This window comes from Hemicordylus capensis, chromosome 2 (genome assembly GCF_027244095.1).
Source record: "Hemicordylus capensis ecotype Gifberg chromosome 2, rHemCap1.1.pri, whole genome shotgun sequence".
NCBI lineage: Eukaryota > Metazoa > Chordata > Lepidosauria > Squamata > Cordylidae > Hemicordylus > Hemicordylus capensis.
This window is the reverse complement of record NC_069658.1, coordinates 211,424,175-211,443,247: the sequence shown is the minus strand read 5'-3', so window position 1 is coordinate 211,443,247 and position 19,073 is coordinate 211,424,175. Positions and strand designations below refer to the sequence as shown.

The 19,073-nt window shown below is 47.1% G+C and overlaps 1 protein-coding gene and 1 long non-coding RNA gene across 8 annotated transcripts; both read right to left on the bottom strand.

The window, feature by feature from the left end:
* Positions 1–1,541: 1,541 nt before the first annotated feature.
* On the bottom strand, positions 1,542–17,704 carry MOB3A (MOB kinase activator 3A). Of its 7 annotated transcripts, none has more exons than XM_053303647.1 (5): positions 16,289–16,535; positions 12,809–12,885; positions 8,449–9,017; positions 3,610–3,812; positions 1,542–2,107 (listed from the first exon to the last, which is right to left on the bottom strand). In XM_053303647.1, exons 3-5 carry the CDS (start codon positions 8,861–8,863, stop codon positions 2,078–2,080), a joined length of 648 nt encoding a protein of 215 aa, XP_053159622.1. In that variant the 5' UTR covers positions 8,864–9,017; positions 12,809–12,885; positions 16,289–16,535; the 3' UTR covers positions 1,542–2,077. The 7 variants fall into 7 exon arrangements, with proteins under 7 accessions (XP_053159622.1, XP_053159623.1, XP_053159624.1 ...); XM_053303648.1 differs by having other exon boundaries at positions 16,374–16,535; XM_053303649.1 differs by lacking the exons at positions 12,809–12,885; positions 16,289–16,535 and adding an exon at positions 17,581–17,704.
* A 448-nt stretch (positions 17,705–18,152) lies between these two features.
* LOC128348095 (uncharacterized) lies at positions 18,153–19,056 on the bottom strand. Its single transcript, XR_008317920.1, has 3 exons — positions 18,891–19,056; positions 18,475–18,625; positions 18,153–18,387 (listed from the first exon to the last, which is right to left on the bottom strand). It is a non-coding gene; the product is annotated as an uncharacterized LOC128348095 (long non-coding RNA).
* Between the last annotated feature and the right edge of the window lie 17 nt (positions 19,057–19,073).

Sequence of the window (19,073 nt, the reverse complement as noted above, 5' to 3'; positions counted from 1 at the left end):
AGTTCCCAAGGGGGCCAAGGAAGCTATCAGAATTATTTGAAAGGAATTGGGCAAAGTGCTGCTTTTAAAGTGATTCTTGAAGTTTATGTGTCTTTAAGGTTAGCAATAAGAGTGGATTCATGGTTTGTCATTGAAAATCTTATATGCTACCAAAGAATCTACACTCAGAACACTTCAGGAACAACAAAGCCCAGTACCCCATGGGTTGGCAACCCTCTGTGCACTACACCACCACTCACTCTGGGCCACCCCAGCACCCCACAAGTGGCTTTAAGGTTTTTCTCCGTAGGGAAGAATGGAGGTTTCAGCAGCCCCATAACTGCACTTGGGGGGTGCTGGGGTGGCCCAGAGTGAGGGAGCCAACCACCCATGGGTTAGGAAGATGCTGAAAGGCATCATCTCATACTGCACGGGAGGAGGCAACGGTCAACCCCTCCTGTATTGTACCGAAGACAACCACACAGGGCTCTGTGGGCGCCACAAGTTGACACCGACTCGACGGCACAACTTTGCCATTGACCATATCTGCATTAAAACTAACACATATTTAATAACAATCACAGAAACATTTAATAACAGTCACAGGCCTCCTCTGTTTGGTTCAGATAAATTGTCGGGAAAGCAGATCTTGAAGCTGGTTATGACAACAAATAAGACATTTGCATACATAGAGAGCCAGGAAAGGAGCTACAGAAGGACACGCTAATTTGTGGTTGCGTTTTTTAAAAAAAAATGTTGTGGGGTTTTTTTGAAGGAGGAAAAGAGGCTCCTTCCAAGAAGTCCGTCCCTCTGGCACCACCGCTCTGGCACTCCACAGCTTTTCAGTGTCGGGATTCAGTGACACATAAGCTCAGCACGGAAGCTTGCATGGGACTTCGGAAACTCCCTTTGGAAACTCCCGTCCTCTGGGAAGGCAGCAGGGAGGGGGGAGATTTTCAAGAGGCACGACATCTGTGGAGCAGTCGCAGGACACTCTTCAGAGAAAGTTCTTCTTTCGACACAGTTCAAGTTCTCTGTATAGTGTGATTCTGGGAAAGGAGGATTGGTACCTGTGGGGCAATGTTTGAGGAGAGGCCAAAGCTCAGGGTGGAGTCTCTGCTTTACATGCAGAAAACCCCAGGTTCAACCCTTGGCCTTTCCATCAGAATTGAGGGCGGTGGGCGGGGAGGAAAAAGATTGCCTAAAACCCTGGAGAGATGCTGCCAGTCAGTGCAAACAACCTTGAGCTAAGTAGCCCAACTCTGGCTGGCAGCTTCATATAGGCAACGTTCTCGACACAGATTTTAGTCGTGGAAGCTCTCAGCGTGCCGGCAACACCATTCCTGCCTGGGTCGCACCCATTAGGATAGGGACATGCTCGTAAGATTCCTGATCTCGTACCATACCAATAAGTGTTGCCCGATCATCCATTCCCTTTCAAATTGCTGTAGAATGTACTCCATTCTCTGCATTTATTTGTTCTTCAAAACCCTTCCTCGAACTGGAATCACCTAGATACATCCTTAAGAGGGCAGATCAAGACAAGACAACCACACAATGAAGAGCTTTAACGGCATATGTATTTCACGTGGATCTTGGTTGCTTTTAACACACACAAAAAGAGATATCTTGCCCACTTATGCACTTTCACCGCGGGATGCAACAGACGCACCCCAAATCCCTCATAACATTGCAAATGGTTCCTGGGCACAGAAAAGCAGATAAACTTTCCCCAATGTTTCTCTTCAAACCAGAGTTTGAAGGCATGAAGAGAGAATATGATCCTAAAAATAACATTCTGTTGGTGGGGGTGGAATGAACAGTGATATCATCTCACCAAGTGGTAAACATTGTAGAGGGTCAATTTAAAAAAATAGTTATATCTAACAATCAGAAGCATCCTATACAACATTTGCATTATGAACTCCAAGTCATCTGAGGAAAGTTCTTTTTTTTTTTTAAAAAAATGTATATCTTATGTTCTTTAAAAAGAAACACACTTCCAGATTGCCATGTCATCCGTGGCAGAGGTGAGTTCCACCGTCCCGAGATACCCTGAGTGGACATAGCTGGGAAACGTCAGGCAAGTCCTGGAACATCAATGGCATATCCGAGAGGTCATTTCTTTCTGTCAAAGAGAGAGGGCAAGCAAGAATTGAGGCAACCGTTTAAAGTGTGTGTGTGGGGGGGGGACATTCAGGAAAAGCATGCTATAAATATCTGTTTGCAAAGGATTACGAAAAAGCTATGCTTGTTCAACGATTATATTACAGTTAGACTGAGAACTCAAGATTTTTTAAAAAACAAGTTATTAGTCCTCATAAAGGTAGGCTTGAAAGTGTGGGCAATTCATAGGAACATAGGAAGCTGCCATATACCGAGTCAGACCCTTGGTCCATCTCGCTCAGTATTGTCTACCCAGACTGGCAGCGGCTTCTCCAAGGTTGCAGGCAGGAATCTCTCTCGGCCCTATCTTGGAGATGCTGCCAGGGAGGGGACTAGGAACCTTCTGCTCTTCCCATCCCCTGAGGGGAATCTCTTCCAGTGCTCACACTTCTAGTCTCCCATTCATATGCCACCAGGGTGGACCCTGCTTAGCTAAGGGGACAAGTCGTGCTTGCTACCACAAGGCTAGCTCTCCTTCTATGAGGATCTTCCTCAAACTGGAACCTCAGAATCTTGATCTCATGAAGAAGTCTAAGGAAGCACAGACACACACACTCTTCAGAGAGCAGGGACCACACACACAATCTAAGGAAATACTCTGGTCTATTATAGCACCTCTTCCTGTGCCTTCTCCCTGTTCTTTATATATTCTTTAATTTTGTTCCTGCTTTTTTTTTAATGCATGCATATTGCAAATGCACCAGGATGAGTTTAGATTGAGTTTTCAAAATGCTAAACTGATGGAGGATAGGTTATCTATCCTCCATCCAATTATCTATTAGCTATGATGGCTTAGTAGAACCTCCATTTCAGAAGCAGTGTATCTCAAAATACCAAATATGATGGGGATATACCATGGGGGAGGTTTGCCACTTTTGTGTTTGACTTGTGGGTTTCCTATGAATATCTTGCTGTCCACTGTTGAAAACAGGACACTGGTTCCAGTGAATGTTTGTTCTGATCAGGGTTCCCTCTAAGAGGGATTCCCAGACGTTGTTGACTACAACTCCCACAATCTTCAAGCAAAGGCTATTGCAGTTGGGGATGCTGGGAGTTGTAGTCAACAACAACTGGGGATCTCTCTTAGAGGGAACACTGGTTCTGCTCCAACAGGGCTCTTATTTTCTTCTTACATTTGTGTGCCCCCCTTCCTCTAAGGAACCCAAGATGGTGTATAATACATGGTTCTTCCCCTCCCCACAGCCCTGCGAGGTAGGCTAAGAATGTGGGTGGCCACAGGATCGAGGAAAGCTAGATCAGCAAGAACAAAGCAGCAACTATCAGTGGTGGTGACACTAGCCAAGAACTTCCCTCTTAAACCCATGGACTGCTGCAAAAGGGCTGATGGTCAGAGCCAGGCTTGGGAGAGAAAGTTCCAAGAGCCCGCACGAGAAACCGGCAGGATTCGGCCCATGCCCCCGACCACCACCACCAGCTACAGCTTCCTCCCCCGTCCACACTCACCAGTGGCTCCAGTTCTTTGGTGTCGATGAGGTTAAACTCTTTCACAAAATAGAAGAAGTGCTTGTAGCAGGTATTCACGTGGGCTTCTGAGCCCATCTGGGCAATCCGGTCAAAGTGGTGGATGTAGACGTGGACGAAGACCCGGAAGAGACGGGAGAGGATTTTCTTCACCACCTGGAGGAAGTTCTTGGGGAAGGGGGTACCTGCAGTATATCAGAGACGAGTCAGACGACATTAAACATAGAAACATAGGAAGCTGCCGTATACTGAGTCAGACCATTGGTCTATCCAGCTCAGGATTGTCTTCACAGACTGGCAGCAGCTTTTCCAAGGCTGCAGGCAGGAATCTCTCTCAGCCCTATCTTGGAGATGCTGCCAGGGAGGGAACTTGGAACCTTCTGCTCTTCCTAGAGTGGCTCCATCCCCTGAGGGGAAGATCTTACATTGCCCACACATCTAGTCTCCCATTCATATGCAACCAGGGCAGACCCTGCTTAGCTAAGGGGACAAGTCCTGCTTGCTACCACAAGACCAGCTCTCCTCTCCATTGAAGGGGTTTTACAGTGAGATGCTTTGTGAGGTGTGTGCATGCAGCAAATATTTGCTTCAGAGCCCTGTTAAGATTAAGTGCTCTTATTTGGACAGGCAGTATCCGATATGAGAAACTCGAGGTTCTCGTATCCTCCTTATCAGAGTATCGGATACATTGAACCCTGATTCCCGGTGTTCATTTCTGATGTGGCAAATGCACCACCAGGAGGTTTTCCCTGCCCTTCGTATGGATTTAGATTACAAATCATACCAGACCCCAAACCACATACAAACAAAACGAAGCGCAAACCAATAACACACTCCTCAAACACAGACCAATATTTAACAAACTAGACAAAACTTCTCTGAACAGCCAGCTCAGAAGTCCATACAGAATGGGCCAGCTCCTTCTTGAAGGTTATCCTGACCTGAACACATTTATTGATTCCAGCAACAAATAAACACATTCTAGTCTTTTAGTGGGTTCTTTACGGAAAAAATCTCCTGTTTTCGGGCCGACATGGACTCCAGAGGGGGTGTCAAACAATCCTTCTTGCAGTATTAGGTTGGATCAGTTTCAATCTGTGACTCCTGAGGATGTGGACAAGCTGCTTGGGGCAGTGCGGTCTACCACCTGTTCTCTGGATCCTTGCCCGACTTGGCTGCTTCAATCTAGCAGTGAGATTGTTGGAGCTGGCCTAGTGAATATCATAAATGCATCGCTGAGGGAGGGTAGGGTGCCCCCTTGTCTGAAGGAGGCAATGGCTAGACTGCTCCTTAAGAAGCCTTCCCTGGACCCCTTAGCGATGGACAGCTACAGGCCAATCTCCAATCTCCCTTGGTTGGGCAAGATGATTGAGAGGGTGGTGGCCGACCAGCTCCAGGTGGTTTTGGAGGAAACCGATTATCTAGACCCATTTCAAACTGGCTTTAGAGCTGGCTATGGGGTTGAGACAGCCTTGGTCGGCCTGATGGATGACCTTTACCGGGGAATCGACAGAGGGAGTGTGACTCTGCTGGTTCTTTTGGATCGCTCGGAAGCATTCAGTATCATCGACCATGGTATCCTTCTGGATCGCCTGGGGGAGTTGGGGTTAGGGGGCATTGCCTTGCAGTAGTTCCGCTTCTATTTCTCAGGTAGATTTCATATGGTGGAGCTAGGTGACAGCTGTTTCTCAAAACAGGAGCTGTTATATGGCGTTCCGCAGGGCTCCATTCTGTCACCGATGCTTTTAAATATCTACATGAAACCACTGGGTGAGGTCATCAGGAGATCAGTATGCTGATGACACCCAAATCTACTTCTCCTTTTCAACTTCATCATCAGGAATTGGCACTCATCCTCTAAATGTCTGCCTACAGGCAATAATGGGCTGGATGAGGGATAACAAACTGAAGCTGAATGGAGGTGCTCATTGTGGGGACTCAGAATCTGAGAGGTGAGTTAGATCTTCCTGTGCTAGATGGGGTTACACTCCCCCAGAAGGAGCAGGTGCGCAGCTTGGGAGTACTCCTGGACCCAGGCCTCACCCTGGTATCTCAGGTGGAGGCCATGGCCAGGAGTGCTTTCTATAAACTTCGGCTGATTTGACAGCTGCACCCATTCCTTGAAGAGGATGACCTCGAAACAGTGGTGCATCAGCTGGTAACCTCCAGGCTTGACTACTGCAATGCGCTCCACATGGGGCTGCCTTTGTAGTTCGGAAACTTCATAGTGCAAAATGCGGCAGCCAGATTGGTCTCTGGGGCAACCTGGAGAGACCATATTATGCCTGTTTTGAAACGGCTACACTGGCTGCTGATATGTTTCCGGGCAAAATACAAAGTGCTGGTTATTACCTTTAAAGACCTGAACGGCTTAGGTCCAAGTTATCTTAGAGAGTACCTGCTTCTGCATGATCCCCACCTCATGTTAATGTCACCTGAGAAGGTCCGTCTCCAGATACCACCGGTACGTCTGGTGGCGACTCAGAGGCGGGCCTTCTCTGTAGCTGCTCCTGGGCTGTGGAATGCACTCCCGGCAGAAATCCGTAATCTGAGTTCATTATTGTCTTTCAGGAGAGCCCTTAAAACCTCTCTGTTTGGGTTGGCCTTCCGGGGTTTTTAAATTGTTGCAAACTGTTCTAGATGGTTTTAAATGTTTGTCTTGGTTTTCTAGGGTTTGTAACTGTTTGAATGTTTAATTGGGTTTATTCTGTTTTTATAGTTTTGATTTTAATTGTTAACTGGTTTTAATTGTTTTTATTTTGATGTAAACTGCCCTGAGCCTTTTTTGGAAGGGCGGTATATAAATTGAATAATTATTTATTTATTAATTAATAGTCCTAGATGAATGACTGCAATTGAATTGTATTGCATCTAGTCAGCTGAATATGACAGTAATTGGGTCATCATGTACCACAATTTCTTCAAATATAAGGTGTTGGGTTTTGGGGGGGTGGGTGGGGATCCCAATTTTTAAGTTTAAATCGTTCTCATGCCTATTAATCAATTACTGTGTTGTTTTTCTAATCTAGGGATTCTCAATCTTGGGTCCCCAGATGCTGTTGTGAGCTGCCCATAGAACAATTTGTTACAGGGCGGCTAACAAATAAAGATTATTATTATTATTTATTATTGTTGGACTACAGCTCCCATCATCCACAGTCTGGACACAGTGGCCAGGCTGTAGATGATGGGTGTCGCAGCCCATCATCATCACGGGATCCAGAGTAGAGAACCAACTTTGCCTGAAGCCATTCCAAGAGATTTCCCCGATCCCCAGGAAGTTCTCCAGTATTTTTCATACTATCAAGTCCTTAACATCTCTAGGGCCATTTTCAAGGATCACCTGGAGATGGGGACTAATTTCTGGAGACTTCAGGCCGATCCTGGAAGACTGGTAACCTTAGACAGTTTTCATCTTCACTGCTAACCAGCCATCGCCTGGTCATAGGATGCATGCTGCTTTATACCGAGTCAGATGCTTGGTCCATCTAGCTTAGTATTGTCTACACTGACTGGCAGTGGCTCTCCAAGAATTCAGGCAGGAGTCTTTCTCAGCCCTACCTGGAGATGCTGCCAGGGATTGAACCTGGGACCTACTGCATGCAAAGCAGATGCTCTTCCACTGAGATAGAGCTGTATCCCCTAAGGCCAATATCAGCTAGCAGACAGTGCACACATGAAGTCACCCATCCAAATACAAACCAAGGAGAACCCTGCTTAGCAGAGGTGAAAATTAATGCTTTCCTACTGCAAGACCAGCTTAATCCTCTTAATTAAGATCATTGGCAGCTTTTTCTGCCCCTTTCCTCAGGAGGCAAGATCTGGATTATTAACCTGGATTATCCCATCAGCTACCAGGGACCAGAAGATTTGGATTTTTTGCTTTATTTAAAGAATTATTTTCCCAATATGGACTTTTCAGTAGGGTTTGAATTATACTAAATAACAGCAGGTTGGGGTGGGTTAAAATCGAACAATATCGAATGCAGTTTGAATATTTTGAATTATTACAGCCGTGGCTTATATGTATAGTTATTTTACCATGCAAATAGTGAGCTGGAAGTCAATATTTATTTACATGCAGAGTTAGGAAATGAATGTAAAAGTTATTGTAAAATCTAATAAAATTTAAAATGGAAAAAAGAAAAAAGAAAAAGAAAAAAACCAAGATTTGAGTTTACATAACTTCCTGTCTCTGTATTTTAACTGCAATGTTGTTTCATAATTTATATAATAAGCTTTATAATTGCTTTGGGCGCCTGGGTGAAAAGTGAGATATGTATAAAATGAGATATTTTATACATATAAATATAAAATATTTTATACATATTTTATACATATAAAAGCAAGCAGGAAAAGTGAGATATGTATAAACTCAAGACCGTGCATCTTGAGTCGTGTTTTTCGCTGTCATCTTGGAGAGGGGCCTTTACTCAGTGATAGAGTACCTTCTTAATAGCATGCAGAAGATTCCAAATTCAGTCCCTGACCGCATCTCCATGCATGCCTGGAAAAAGGCCTGCTTCAAGCTCTGGAGAGCTGCTGCCAGTCAGAGCACACAATCCTAAGCTAGATGGCCCAAGTGTCTGACTCAGTAGACAGCAGCTTCTTATGTTCCTGTCTTTCACAAGGCGCCTGGAGATCTGAGCTAGTCAAAATGTGACTAAAAAACTCCAACAAAACATATGAGGAACCAAGGAAGAATTTTCCAATGCAGCTCCCCTGCTCACCTCAAACTCAGACACCCCCAAATCTGCAAAATACGCTCGCAGTTTCACAACATTCCAGGGCATCTATCCAGCGCCTAGTGCAGATACTCACCGACATTCGTGGGGAAGATATCCTCGTTGTTGATCTGGACTTCAATCCAATCCATGAGCAGATTCATATATTTGGGCGCGGAGAGGGCAGTGGGCTTCCGATACTTTTCGTCCTGCCACCGATACTCGTATTTTGGCCCTCCCGACATAACCGGGCAGGACTTCTCGGTGCAGCAGTCACTGACGGTCCCGTAGATGAGGTTGATGCGGTTGAAGAAGTCCACCACGTGAACGGCCACCCAGTCGTTCAGCTCCTCGTCAGACGGCAGCTGGACGGCCAGTTTCAGATCCAGCCCAGCGTTGAGCGATGCCTGGGCCTTCTTATGGAGCTCGAACCGCTGTGTCCCAGGTTCGAATTTCCGCTTGGGACGGAAGGTTTTGTCCTTGTTGAAAACCTGCTTCAAAGGATTGGACATTTTGGCCCACGCCCGTTTTTGCCCCCAAACTTCTCGGCAGCTGGAGACGCACGACCACGGCACAGCGTTTTCCAGAAGAGAGCTGTCCTGTCGGCTGCCTTCAGAGCTCCACAAGTCTCAGAGAGTTCCGCTGGCTATCCAAATGCTTTTTGATCTGAAGTGTAAATAGATATACAACAGTTAAGCTTATGTGTGGGGCGGGGGGACTATCAGAGCAGATAGGGTTGCCAGAAGTCCAAGAATGGCTTGGGGTCTCCAGGAATTGGCATAAGTTGGCTTTCTCATTTTCCCGCTTGGTTTTCTAGTTTTTTCTGGAAGCTCAAAAAAGAAGAAGTGTTTAATAAAGGACCAAGGAGCTTCCAGCAGTGGCTAGCCAGACGCCCTTTAGCTATCAGGGCAAATAGCTATAGGGAGACCTCCTCCCCATAAAAAGGAGGCAATGGCTGAATCAGACCAAAGGTCCAGCATCCTGCTTCCAACAGGGGACAGCCAGAGGACAAGCAAGCAGGAAAGCAACAGCCCTTCCGCTCTTGGTTGTCCTCAGTAATTGGCCTTTGAAAGGTAGATTGCCTCTATCCACGGAAGTTCCACTTAGCCACTCTCTGCCACAATTAAATAGAAGAAGATCAAAGGTCAGTCTAGTCTAAGCCAGGAAGGCCACAAGGAGGGATCCAAGAAGAGCCCTCCTTCCTTGTTCCTTGCACGCCAGCAGCTGCTATTCAAAGGTAGACTACTTTAGAGCCTGGAGGTTCTAGTCACCATCATGGCTAATGGATTGATACATCTATTTTTCTAACACACACACACACACACACACACACAGCAAAATGGCCATTTTTCAAGGGTCTATTGCCTTCTCCCCTGGCCTTCCCCCAGCAACAAAGATTTAAATCAGGCCCAAGAGAGTTACAGATGTTTTGAATTTGGCAGATGGGTTGTTAAGGAAGTAGTGAGTGGGAGCTAAGCAAGGAGGAGACAGACTCTGGCAGCAGAAACTGCAACCCGGATTAGTAAGCAATGCATCAGGGCCTGCCATAAACCACATCCTGCAAACACACATTTCAGTTCTGGTAAAAAAAGAGGAAACGCAAAGGGTTAGGTGCAGCTTGCCGGAAAGAGAGAAAAACTCCTTCCAACAAGAAATATCCGATTTCAAAGCCCCTGCTGGGCACAAGAGCACAGTGACCGGGTCAAGCGAGGAGGGGCTGCCTTCTGCCCTGCAGAGCTTGCCAGAATGGGCTCGTGGCTAGTTATTCATACTGAAAAGCAAGCACAAGGATCTGCCCTGCTCTATCGGCCCTGTGTGTTTAATTTATTTATTATATTTAGAGGCTGCTCCAAATTTCCATCTCTGGGCGGTTTACAGCAACGTAGAACAAATGAAAACAGAAATGAAAACCTGAACCCCATTTAAAACCACAGTCAAATTAAAAAGCTTGGGTGAAAAAATGGGCCTTTAGAGGCTTTTTAGAACAGTTCCCAGAGATGGAGAAGCTCTTATTTCAGCAGGGAGCTTATTCCAGAGTCCCTGGGCAGCAAGAGAGAAGGCCCAGATGATCTCAGTGGGTGGCGGGGAAGATATTCTCTTCAAAACCCAGGGCCTAAGCTGTTTAGGGCTTTATAGGCAATAACCAGCACCTTGTATTTTGCCCAGAAACATAGCAGCAGCCAGTGTAACTCTTTCAACTCAAGAGTAATAAGGTCTCTCCGAGAGAACCCAGAGACCAACCTGGCTGCCACATTCTGGACTAACTGCAGTTTCCGGACTACGTACAAGGGCAGCCCCACGTAGAGCGCATTGCAGTAGTCAAGTCTGGAGGTGACCAGCAGATGTGCCACCGTTCTGAGGTCGTTTATTTAAAGATACGGATGCCGTTGGCGTATCGGCCGAAGCTGATCGAAGACACCTCTGGGCTCTGAGACACCAGAGAGAGTACAGGATCCAGAAGCACCCCCCCAGTCTGTGTACCTGTTCCTTTTGGGGAAGTGTGACCCCATCCAGAACCAGCAGATCAAAATAATCTCCCGAGTTCCGGCCCCGCACAGTAAGTACCTCCGTCTTATCTGGATTCAGTCCAGATCTTGCTCTTCCAGTCTTTTAGCCCGAGATTGAACGTCAGTCTTGGGTTAATCTTTTAACCCGAGACTGAACTTCGGACTTTCAGTACGCGCTTTGCCACTCAGCTATGGACTCTCCCCTGAACATATGAAATTGCCTTATACAGAATCAGGTATTTCCTAGCTTCATGACCCGAGTTCAGTTTGAAGCAGAGATGGTAGGAGTTGAACCCGGGACATTCAGCATGCAAATGACACCCACCATAATCAAGCTATGGATGCTCCTCATGAATATATATTAAGCTACTTTATACCGAGTCAGACCATTAGTTCAAAAACCCCGTGTTGCCCTGTTCTGGGCAAAGAGGCACCTTTTTAATGTGGTGATTCTCTTTTATTTAGCGGGGGAGAGCAGCTGGCCCTATCCACCCCCAGCACAGGACCTCCAGTGGCTGTTGCTGGTGTCTGTCTTATGTTTCTTTTTAGATTGTGAGTCCTTCGGGGACAGGGAGCCATCTTATTTATTTGTTTGTTTTTGCTCTGTGTAAACCGCTTTGGAAGCTTCTGTTGAAAAGCGGTATATAAATATTTGTTGTTGTTGTTACTGCTCTGATCGGCAACAGGCCCTCTAGAAATCTTTCCCATCCCGGGCCAGATTAGGACACGCCGAGGCCCTAAGCCAGGCCTGCTCAATTTCGGTACTCCAGCTGTTGTTGGACTACAACTCTCATAATCCCCAGCCACAGTGGCCAATAGCCAGGGATTATGGGAGTTGTAGGCCAACATCTGCAGGAGGGCCGAATTTGAGCAGCCCTGCCCTAAACCATGTCAAGTTTAAAAGGCCCCATAGCATTACACACACAGACAGAGAAGAACATAGGAAGCTGCCACATACTGAGTCAGACCATTGGTCTATCTAGTTCAGTGTTGTCTTCACAGATTGGCAGCAGCTTCTCCAAGGTTGCAGGCAGCAGGAGTCTCTCTCCCAGCCCGATCTTGGAGATGCTGCCAGGGAGGGAACTTGGAGCCTAGATGTTCTTCCCAGATTGGCTTCATCCCCTGAGGGGAATATCTTGCAGTGCTCACACATCAAGTCTCCCTTTCATATGCAACCATGGCAGACCCTGCTTAGCTAAAGGGACAAGTCATGCTTGCTACCACACGACCAGCTCTTCCACGGACAAGGAATTATTCTAGCAAATTATTCTAGCAAAAAAGGACAATGGCAACTGCTTCATTTTTGCTTGGTAACGATGCAACGAAAAACTAATAATCTGTCAAGAACTGTTGTCTTGCAATGAATCTATTTGCATTTGAAACACTTTCAAATGAATATACATGCATCACAGGAAACTTGAAATTTATTTTATTTATCTATTTTTATTTTTACATTTCATATCCCGCTCTTCCTCCAAGGAGCCCAGAGCGGTGTACTACATACTTGAGTTTCTCTTTCACAACAACCCTGTGAAGTAGGCTAGGCTGAGAGAGAAGTGACTGGCCCAGAGTCACCCAGCTAGTATTATGGCTGAATGGGGATTTGAACTCGGGTCTCCCCAGTCCTAGTCCAGCACTCTCACCACTACACCATGCTGGCTGCTTTTAGTCATGTTTTGTATTCAGAGGCCCCTCGTGATCCTAAACTGTTGCTTACTTCGTTTGCACCGAAATCTGGCACTGTTCCCAGCCCTGCAACCAAAATCCTTTTGAACTGGAGAGGACTGACAGGCTTTGGACCCCTGTGAAGGATCCTCACCCTCCAGCTCCACGCAACAGCCACCACGCTATGCTTCTCTCTCTCCCTCCAGGCCGCCATCAAACCTGTTGGGTTTCTGCACCAAGGCAGAAACTTCAAGATCTGCCAGCCCACACCAACCATGTTCTTACCTGCATCCCTCCTGTCTCTGGGGCTGCGCCTCTCCAAAAACCCATCCAACGGTTTGCAAAAATGCTTTCCCAAGAGACTAAAAAAGGAGAAAGAGAGCTCTTTTAAGAGAATAACACTTTTTCTGGGGTGGGGGGGGAGCTTTGTGTGCCGTCAGTCAAGCCTGGAATGAAGAGGAGAAAGAGCGAGCAAGTGTGGCTTCTTTCCTCACTGACTTGCAGGCTGCCAACTCGCTTGGATTAAAAACCTCGAATGAGTAATACAGAAATTGCGTCGCTTCCTTTTAAGGAAGCCTACGCTGCTGTATGAGGAAGGTGGAGGAGGGGGGAGGAGAAAGAAAGAAAGAAAAGAAAGAAAGAAAGCAAGAAAGAAAGAAAAGAAAAGAAAAGAAAGAAAGAAAGAAAAAGAAAGCATGCACACAGGGTGTAGCTATAACTGAGCAGACGGGTTCAATCAACCCGGGGCCCCCAGCTCCTGAGGGGGCCCCAGATCCACCCCTCCCTATTTTCTTCATCATCTCCCTCACTCCAAGGGACCCGGGGAGAGGGGTGAACACAGGCCCCCTCTCCCCTAGCTATGCCCCTGGAACCACATTGTTCCTACAAAGCGTATATAAGAAATAATATAAGAAAGATTAATACCTGTCCCCAAAGGGCTCACAATCTCTCTCTCTCTCTCTCTCTCTCTATATATATATATATGGCAGATACCAGTAACAGCCACTGGAGGGGTGCTGTGCTGGGGATGGAGAGGGCCAGTTGCTCTCCCCCGGCTAAACAGAAGAGAAGCGCCACTTTTAAAAGGTGCCTCTAAGATCTGTTTTCTTAGGAGGCCTTCCAAGTCCCTCCCTAGGTACGTGGAGGGCGGTTCGTCCATGCACGCAGATAGAAAAAATAGCGTCGCCTTGCTGGGTTGCAGCCGGACTCCCAGCAGCTGCAACTCCAAGGTAGACTGCTTCTGAATAGAGAGGCTCCATTGTTTAGCTTCAGCTAGGTTTCGCCAAAAATCCCATCTAGCCCAGCTTCCCATTTTTCAAACAGGTTGTTCCCATGCAGGGCATAACAATATCCAGGAATCAAGGGTGAAGGGTCATGCCTTGAAAGAGGGGGTTGACAAGGTAAGGGTCTCGTCTTAAAAACGGCCTGCATGGGGGCTGTACAAAGGCACCTGTTTGGCAACCGCCAGACTAGCTTGGGTCTGATCCAGAGGTGCTGTTCTTAATTAGGGCTGAATGGAGCCTCCTTGTACAAGAACAGTCTACCTCAACTACTAACTGCAGACAACAAGGGGGCCCCACTACTTTCATGCCCAGCTCAGGGATGTCCAGGAAGCACCTGTTGGCCCCTGTGGGAAGCAAAATCGAGTTGCTTCTTAATTATTGTCTCTAAACATGGACGTTCTTCTGTAGTTTGCTACCACAGTCCTGATGGGTATTGCAGTTGTTAAACTACAACCACCATCATCCCCAGCCTCTGGGAATGATGGGAGTTGTAGTTCAACAACAGCTGGAGGGCCAGGTTTGACCACCCCCTGTCCTGGGACCAGAGGCGTAACTAGGGAAAACGGCGCCCAGGGCAAGCACTGAAATTGCGCCCCCCTCACATACATCACACATGACACACATGTTTCAGAAAACTTTTATTTTAAAAATTACAAAATTTTCCAAAAATTTCAAAATGTGAAGTAGGCTTGTGTCTCAAACATCAGAATTATGAATCATGAATCAGGCCACTACACTCATGTCACTTTTAAAATGCATGATGGAGGCACCACAGAAGTACATTATTGCCCATATAAGCACCCTAAGTGGGGCAAGGCGAGTTGCAATTTGCAGGCCTATGTTAATGAGTTTGTCTCTAAACCAAACAACTTCAAACTTGCGTGGTCAAGATAACTTTCTCACTACACATCATATATTACTTTCTTTTTTAATGTAAAAAAAACCAGCAGACCAATATCTCAACAGTAAAGAGAATCAATGGAATGTAATAAGTGATGCACACATGCAGAAAATCCAGATTCAAATCCCTATTCAGTAGTTTGGGGAAAATCACAAGCCTAATCTACTCCAGAACTTTCTTGTGAGGCTAAACACCACTTTGAGCATTCTGAATGAAGGCAGAATACCAGTGTATGAAATGAATTTAATCATTTAAAATAATATATATATTCCAGATTCAGAGCTGAACCTTTAACCACATTTGCAACCCAAAGAAGCATATAGTTCTCAGCTAGCTCCAAATGCATACTGCCATCCTGGGGATGGGTGGAGGTGAGCAAGAGCATCAGGATTTTCAAAGAAAAAAATACTCCCGCTTTAAGCGTCACGACCGAAATTTTCTACCATAAAAGATGGGGCAACAGTCTCCAGTGTCAGTAAAGCGCCTGCCTTGCCTCACTCCACCACCTCCCCAAAAGCAACGCTTCCTTGATTCCCCCACAAGTACATCCCTACCCCGCCCCAATTTCTCTCCCGCTTACTAGTAAAGGAAGGAGGGGGAGCAACTTGGGTAAAACTCTGAGTGTCCAAACAGGAAGCGATTCAGTGCTTTTCCCTCGCCGTTCGTCCTCCGCAGTAAATAACCCCCTCCCCCCATGGGAAGCAGGCAGTGCTTGCTCTTCCACCCACCCACCCCTGCAAACCGCCCCCGCTCTGCATTGTATCCTTTCATCAGGTATCAAAGGATAAAGCCCTTAGTAAAAGCTGCAGAAGTGTGATAGTGCATGTAGAGCCTTTGGTTTTTTAATCAACTTTACAGATTTTAAATTCTAGAGGCTTCCTTCAAAGGGACGTTGAGCTGATTTGAGCTCATGAATACATTATTAAGTTTAGGGAGAGATTGTGCCACATCAGATCTGTGAAAATGTGAATGTCTCTTCATACATACATTATTAATTGGGAAGCGAAAGCACGGAGTGGGGTGGGGGGAGGCAGAACAGGGCAGTGCAGAGAGCACCGGGGGAAGCAGCGGGCTACTCTTTCTTGATAAGAGGGATCCCCAGGTGATCGACTGTAGGGCAGGGAGAGGAGGGGCTAAGAGGCAAGAGCTAGTGTCTCGAGTGTGTGCGTGCGTTCTTTTTCCTCGAGGCATCCCACTCCTGTGAGAACTGAAGCGTTTCCGAAGAGATCAGAGCCTGTGCCAACGCAAGAGTTTTCCTTAAGTAGGATGCAATTGCAATTAGGTTAATTTACGGGCTTTCATTCATAACAATGCAGTCGAGAAACACAGGGCGCATCCGTTGTCTAAGCAGCGTCTTCGCCTGCGTGCATTACAGTCTGCCATCCGTCTCTGCCAAGCCTGGTCCCCCGGATTTATTTAGAATAAAATAAACAGATAAGCAAGGAGTTGCACAAGCAAAGGCAGCGGCGGCGCAACAAGTTCCCGGCCCCGACTCGACTCTTCTCCTCCTCTTCCTTCTCCCCTCGGCCTCCTCCTCTTGCCATTCCCTCCGCCCTGTCGCCGCCCGCGACTCGTACTCACCTCCGCCATTCAAAATGCCATTTTATAGACCCCGCGGGCCGCCGCTGCGCCAGCAGACAGAGAAGAGAACACACACGACACACACCTTGACTGCACGCTTTAATTAATGACGCCCGGCCCCGACTCGAGGTCTGTTCCACCCGCCCGCCGAATCCTTGTTGCTGTCCATCGTGCTCGTGCCCGGTCCGCCTGCCTGCCTGCCTGCGCCAGCAACGCTCTCCTCTCGGCGCCACGTGCAGAAGGCGAGCCGAGGAGGAGTTTGAGTCGCGCGTGCGTACGAGTCGCGCGTGCGTACTATACTCTATTAGTTCCGTTGTTGCGAGCAAGCGTGAAATTAGGCACCCGCCGCCAAGGCAAGCCAGGCCAGCAAAGCAATGGCGGGGCGGACGGGCGGGCGCGCAGAAGGGACTGCTCGTGGGAGGGGGCGCCGACGAAAAAATTTTCATTAAAAAAATTTTTTTTAATTTTTTTGGCTTGGCGGGGGTCATGGCGGCGCCCCCCATGTGACCCACAGAGATGGCGCCGGGGGCACGTGCCCCCCCTGCCCCCCTATCGTTACGCCCCTGCCTGGGACCTCTCCTCCTTTTCTATGAATTCATTTAATCCTTGTAAAAGCCACCTACATAGGAACATAGGAAACTGCCATATACTGAGTCAGACCATTGGTCCATCTAGCTTAGTATCGTCTACACAGACTGGCAGCAGCTTCTCCAAGGTTGCAGGCAGGAATCTCTCCCAGCCCTATCTTGGAGAAGCTGCCAGGGAGGGGACTTGGGACCTTCTGCTCTTCCCAGAGCAGTGGCCCCATCCCCTGAGGGGAATATCTTGCAGTGCTCACACTTCTAATCTCCCATTCATATGCAACCAGGGCGGACTCTGCTTAGCTAAGGGGACAAGTCATGCTTGCGACCACAAGACCAGCTCTCCTCTCTAATAGCATTCCTCCTAAAACTAGCAGCCATCTTGTGGCAGGAAATCCCATAGGCCAATGATGCCAGAATAATGTGTGGGAGCCTGCCCCACCTTATAAAGAAAGAAAGAAACACACAACCATCGGGAAAGTTCCCAAAACTCTGGTGAACTCCAGTTCCAGAGCTTTTAGGAAATGAGAAGTCTGGGCTCTCACAGTTCTTCGAAGCGACACCATCTCTGGCCAGAAATGCTTAGAGAAATTCCCAACTGGAAACATACCAAACATTTTTTACCCCCGCAGAAAACAAAATTAACCCTGTTTCCTCCTCCTCCTCCTCCTCCATCTTTTCAAGGACAGTGCCACTTTTGATCCACCATACCTGTTTCTTAGAAAAAGTTTTAACTGGAGCCTAAATGACCCATGACCTCCTCCTCAGATATGCAAGAAGGTAAACAGCTAAGCATCACTGTTTCCTCCCTAGGCTTTCCAGGGTCCCAATCCAGAAAACCCTCTCCCTCCTTAAGGAACATAGGAAGCTGCCATATACTGAGTCAGACCATTGGTCCATCTAGCTCAGTATTGTCTACACAGCCTGGCAGCGGCTTCTCCAAGGCTGCAGGCAGGAAGCCCTATCTTGGAGATGCTGCCAGGGAGGGAACTTGAAACCTTCTGCTCTTCCCAGAGCGGCTTCATCCCCTGAGGGGAATATCTTGCAGTGCTCACACTTCTAGTCTCCCATTCAAATGCAGACCAGGGCAGACCCTGCTTAGCTAAGGGGACAAGTCATGCTTGCTACCACAAGACCAGCTCCTTCCTTCCTTCCCTCCCTTAAAGGTAAGGGACGGCTGCCTTACCATATTTACCCAAATAGAAGACAACTCTGAATGTAAGACAGCTTCCTGATTTCTATAATCAATTTTTTTTTTTTTTTTGAATAAAACTAGTCCAGGATTCAGGTAAATTCAGTATATTATGGTCAAAAGGCTCCTGGGACTTTGACGGCAGGATGGCAGGCAGGAATCCAACAGGCAAAGACTCTTAATCCTCATCACTTTGTTGGTGGCTGGGAAAGAAGTCACCCGATGAAGTTGTGTGAGCTTCAGGAAAGGCTTCAGGAAACATTTTGGCTGATTCACTTGCGGAACCTACCACCACAGGATGTGGTGACTGTTGCTGCCATGGGCGTCTTTGAAAAAGGATGAGCCAGAAATTAATTCACGGTAGAGAACGGGTTCAAGCTCAAATTGAACCCCCATTTACAGAGACAGTATACCTCTAAATATTAGACACACAGGAAAGGGCTTCTGCGTTGATGCCTTGCTTAGGGGTATCTGTTTGTTTGCACCATGGCAGAGGCGACATTCAAACTCAGGACGTCTTCATGATTAGTAGCTCAGTAGTTAAGAAACTGACACAGTGAAAAACTAGGATAAACACAACACAAAATTATGCTTCATGTTTAAAAGCCCAGGAGTTCATCTGTCCCCAGTAATAAATTTTCTCCCTTCTGCCCAATATTCCTTAGGTTGCCAACTTCTGTCCTGGCAGCGCTGCTGTGCTCCAAGCAGCAAAATAACAGGAAGCTATTCAGTTGGCAGACCTGTCCCCCATCACCCTGTCTGCATATCAAGAGGAAAGTGCCACCTGGACATCTTTCCAGGCAGCTGATTAAAGGCACAAGAGCCCTACCAGGAAAAAAAGTTGGCAGCCATCATACACAGACATCAATGGATATTACATTTTGACAGAAGCCACCTTGAGTTTTCTTTGGGCTGGAAAGGCCTGGGTATAAATCATTCTGACAAGCTAAATTAACCCATCCCTGATGAGGCTGGGATCTGTAGGGCTGCTGCGTCCATCCAAACAGAGGAA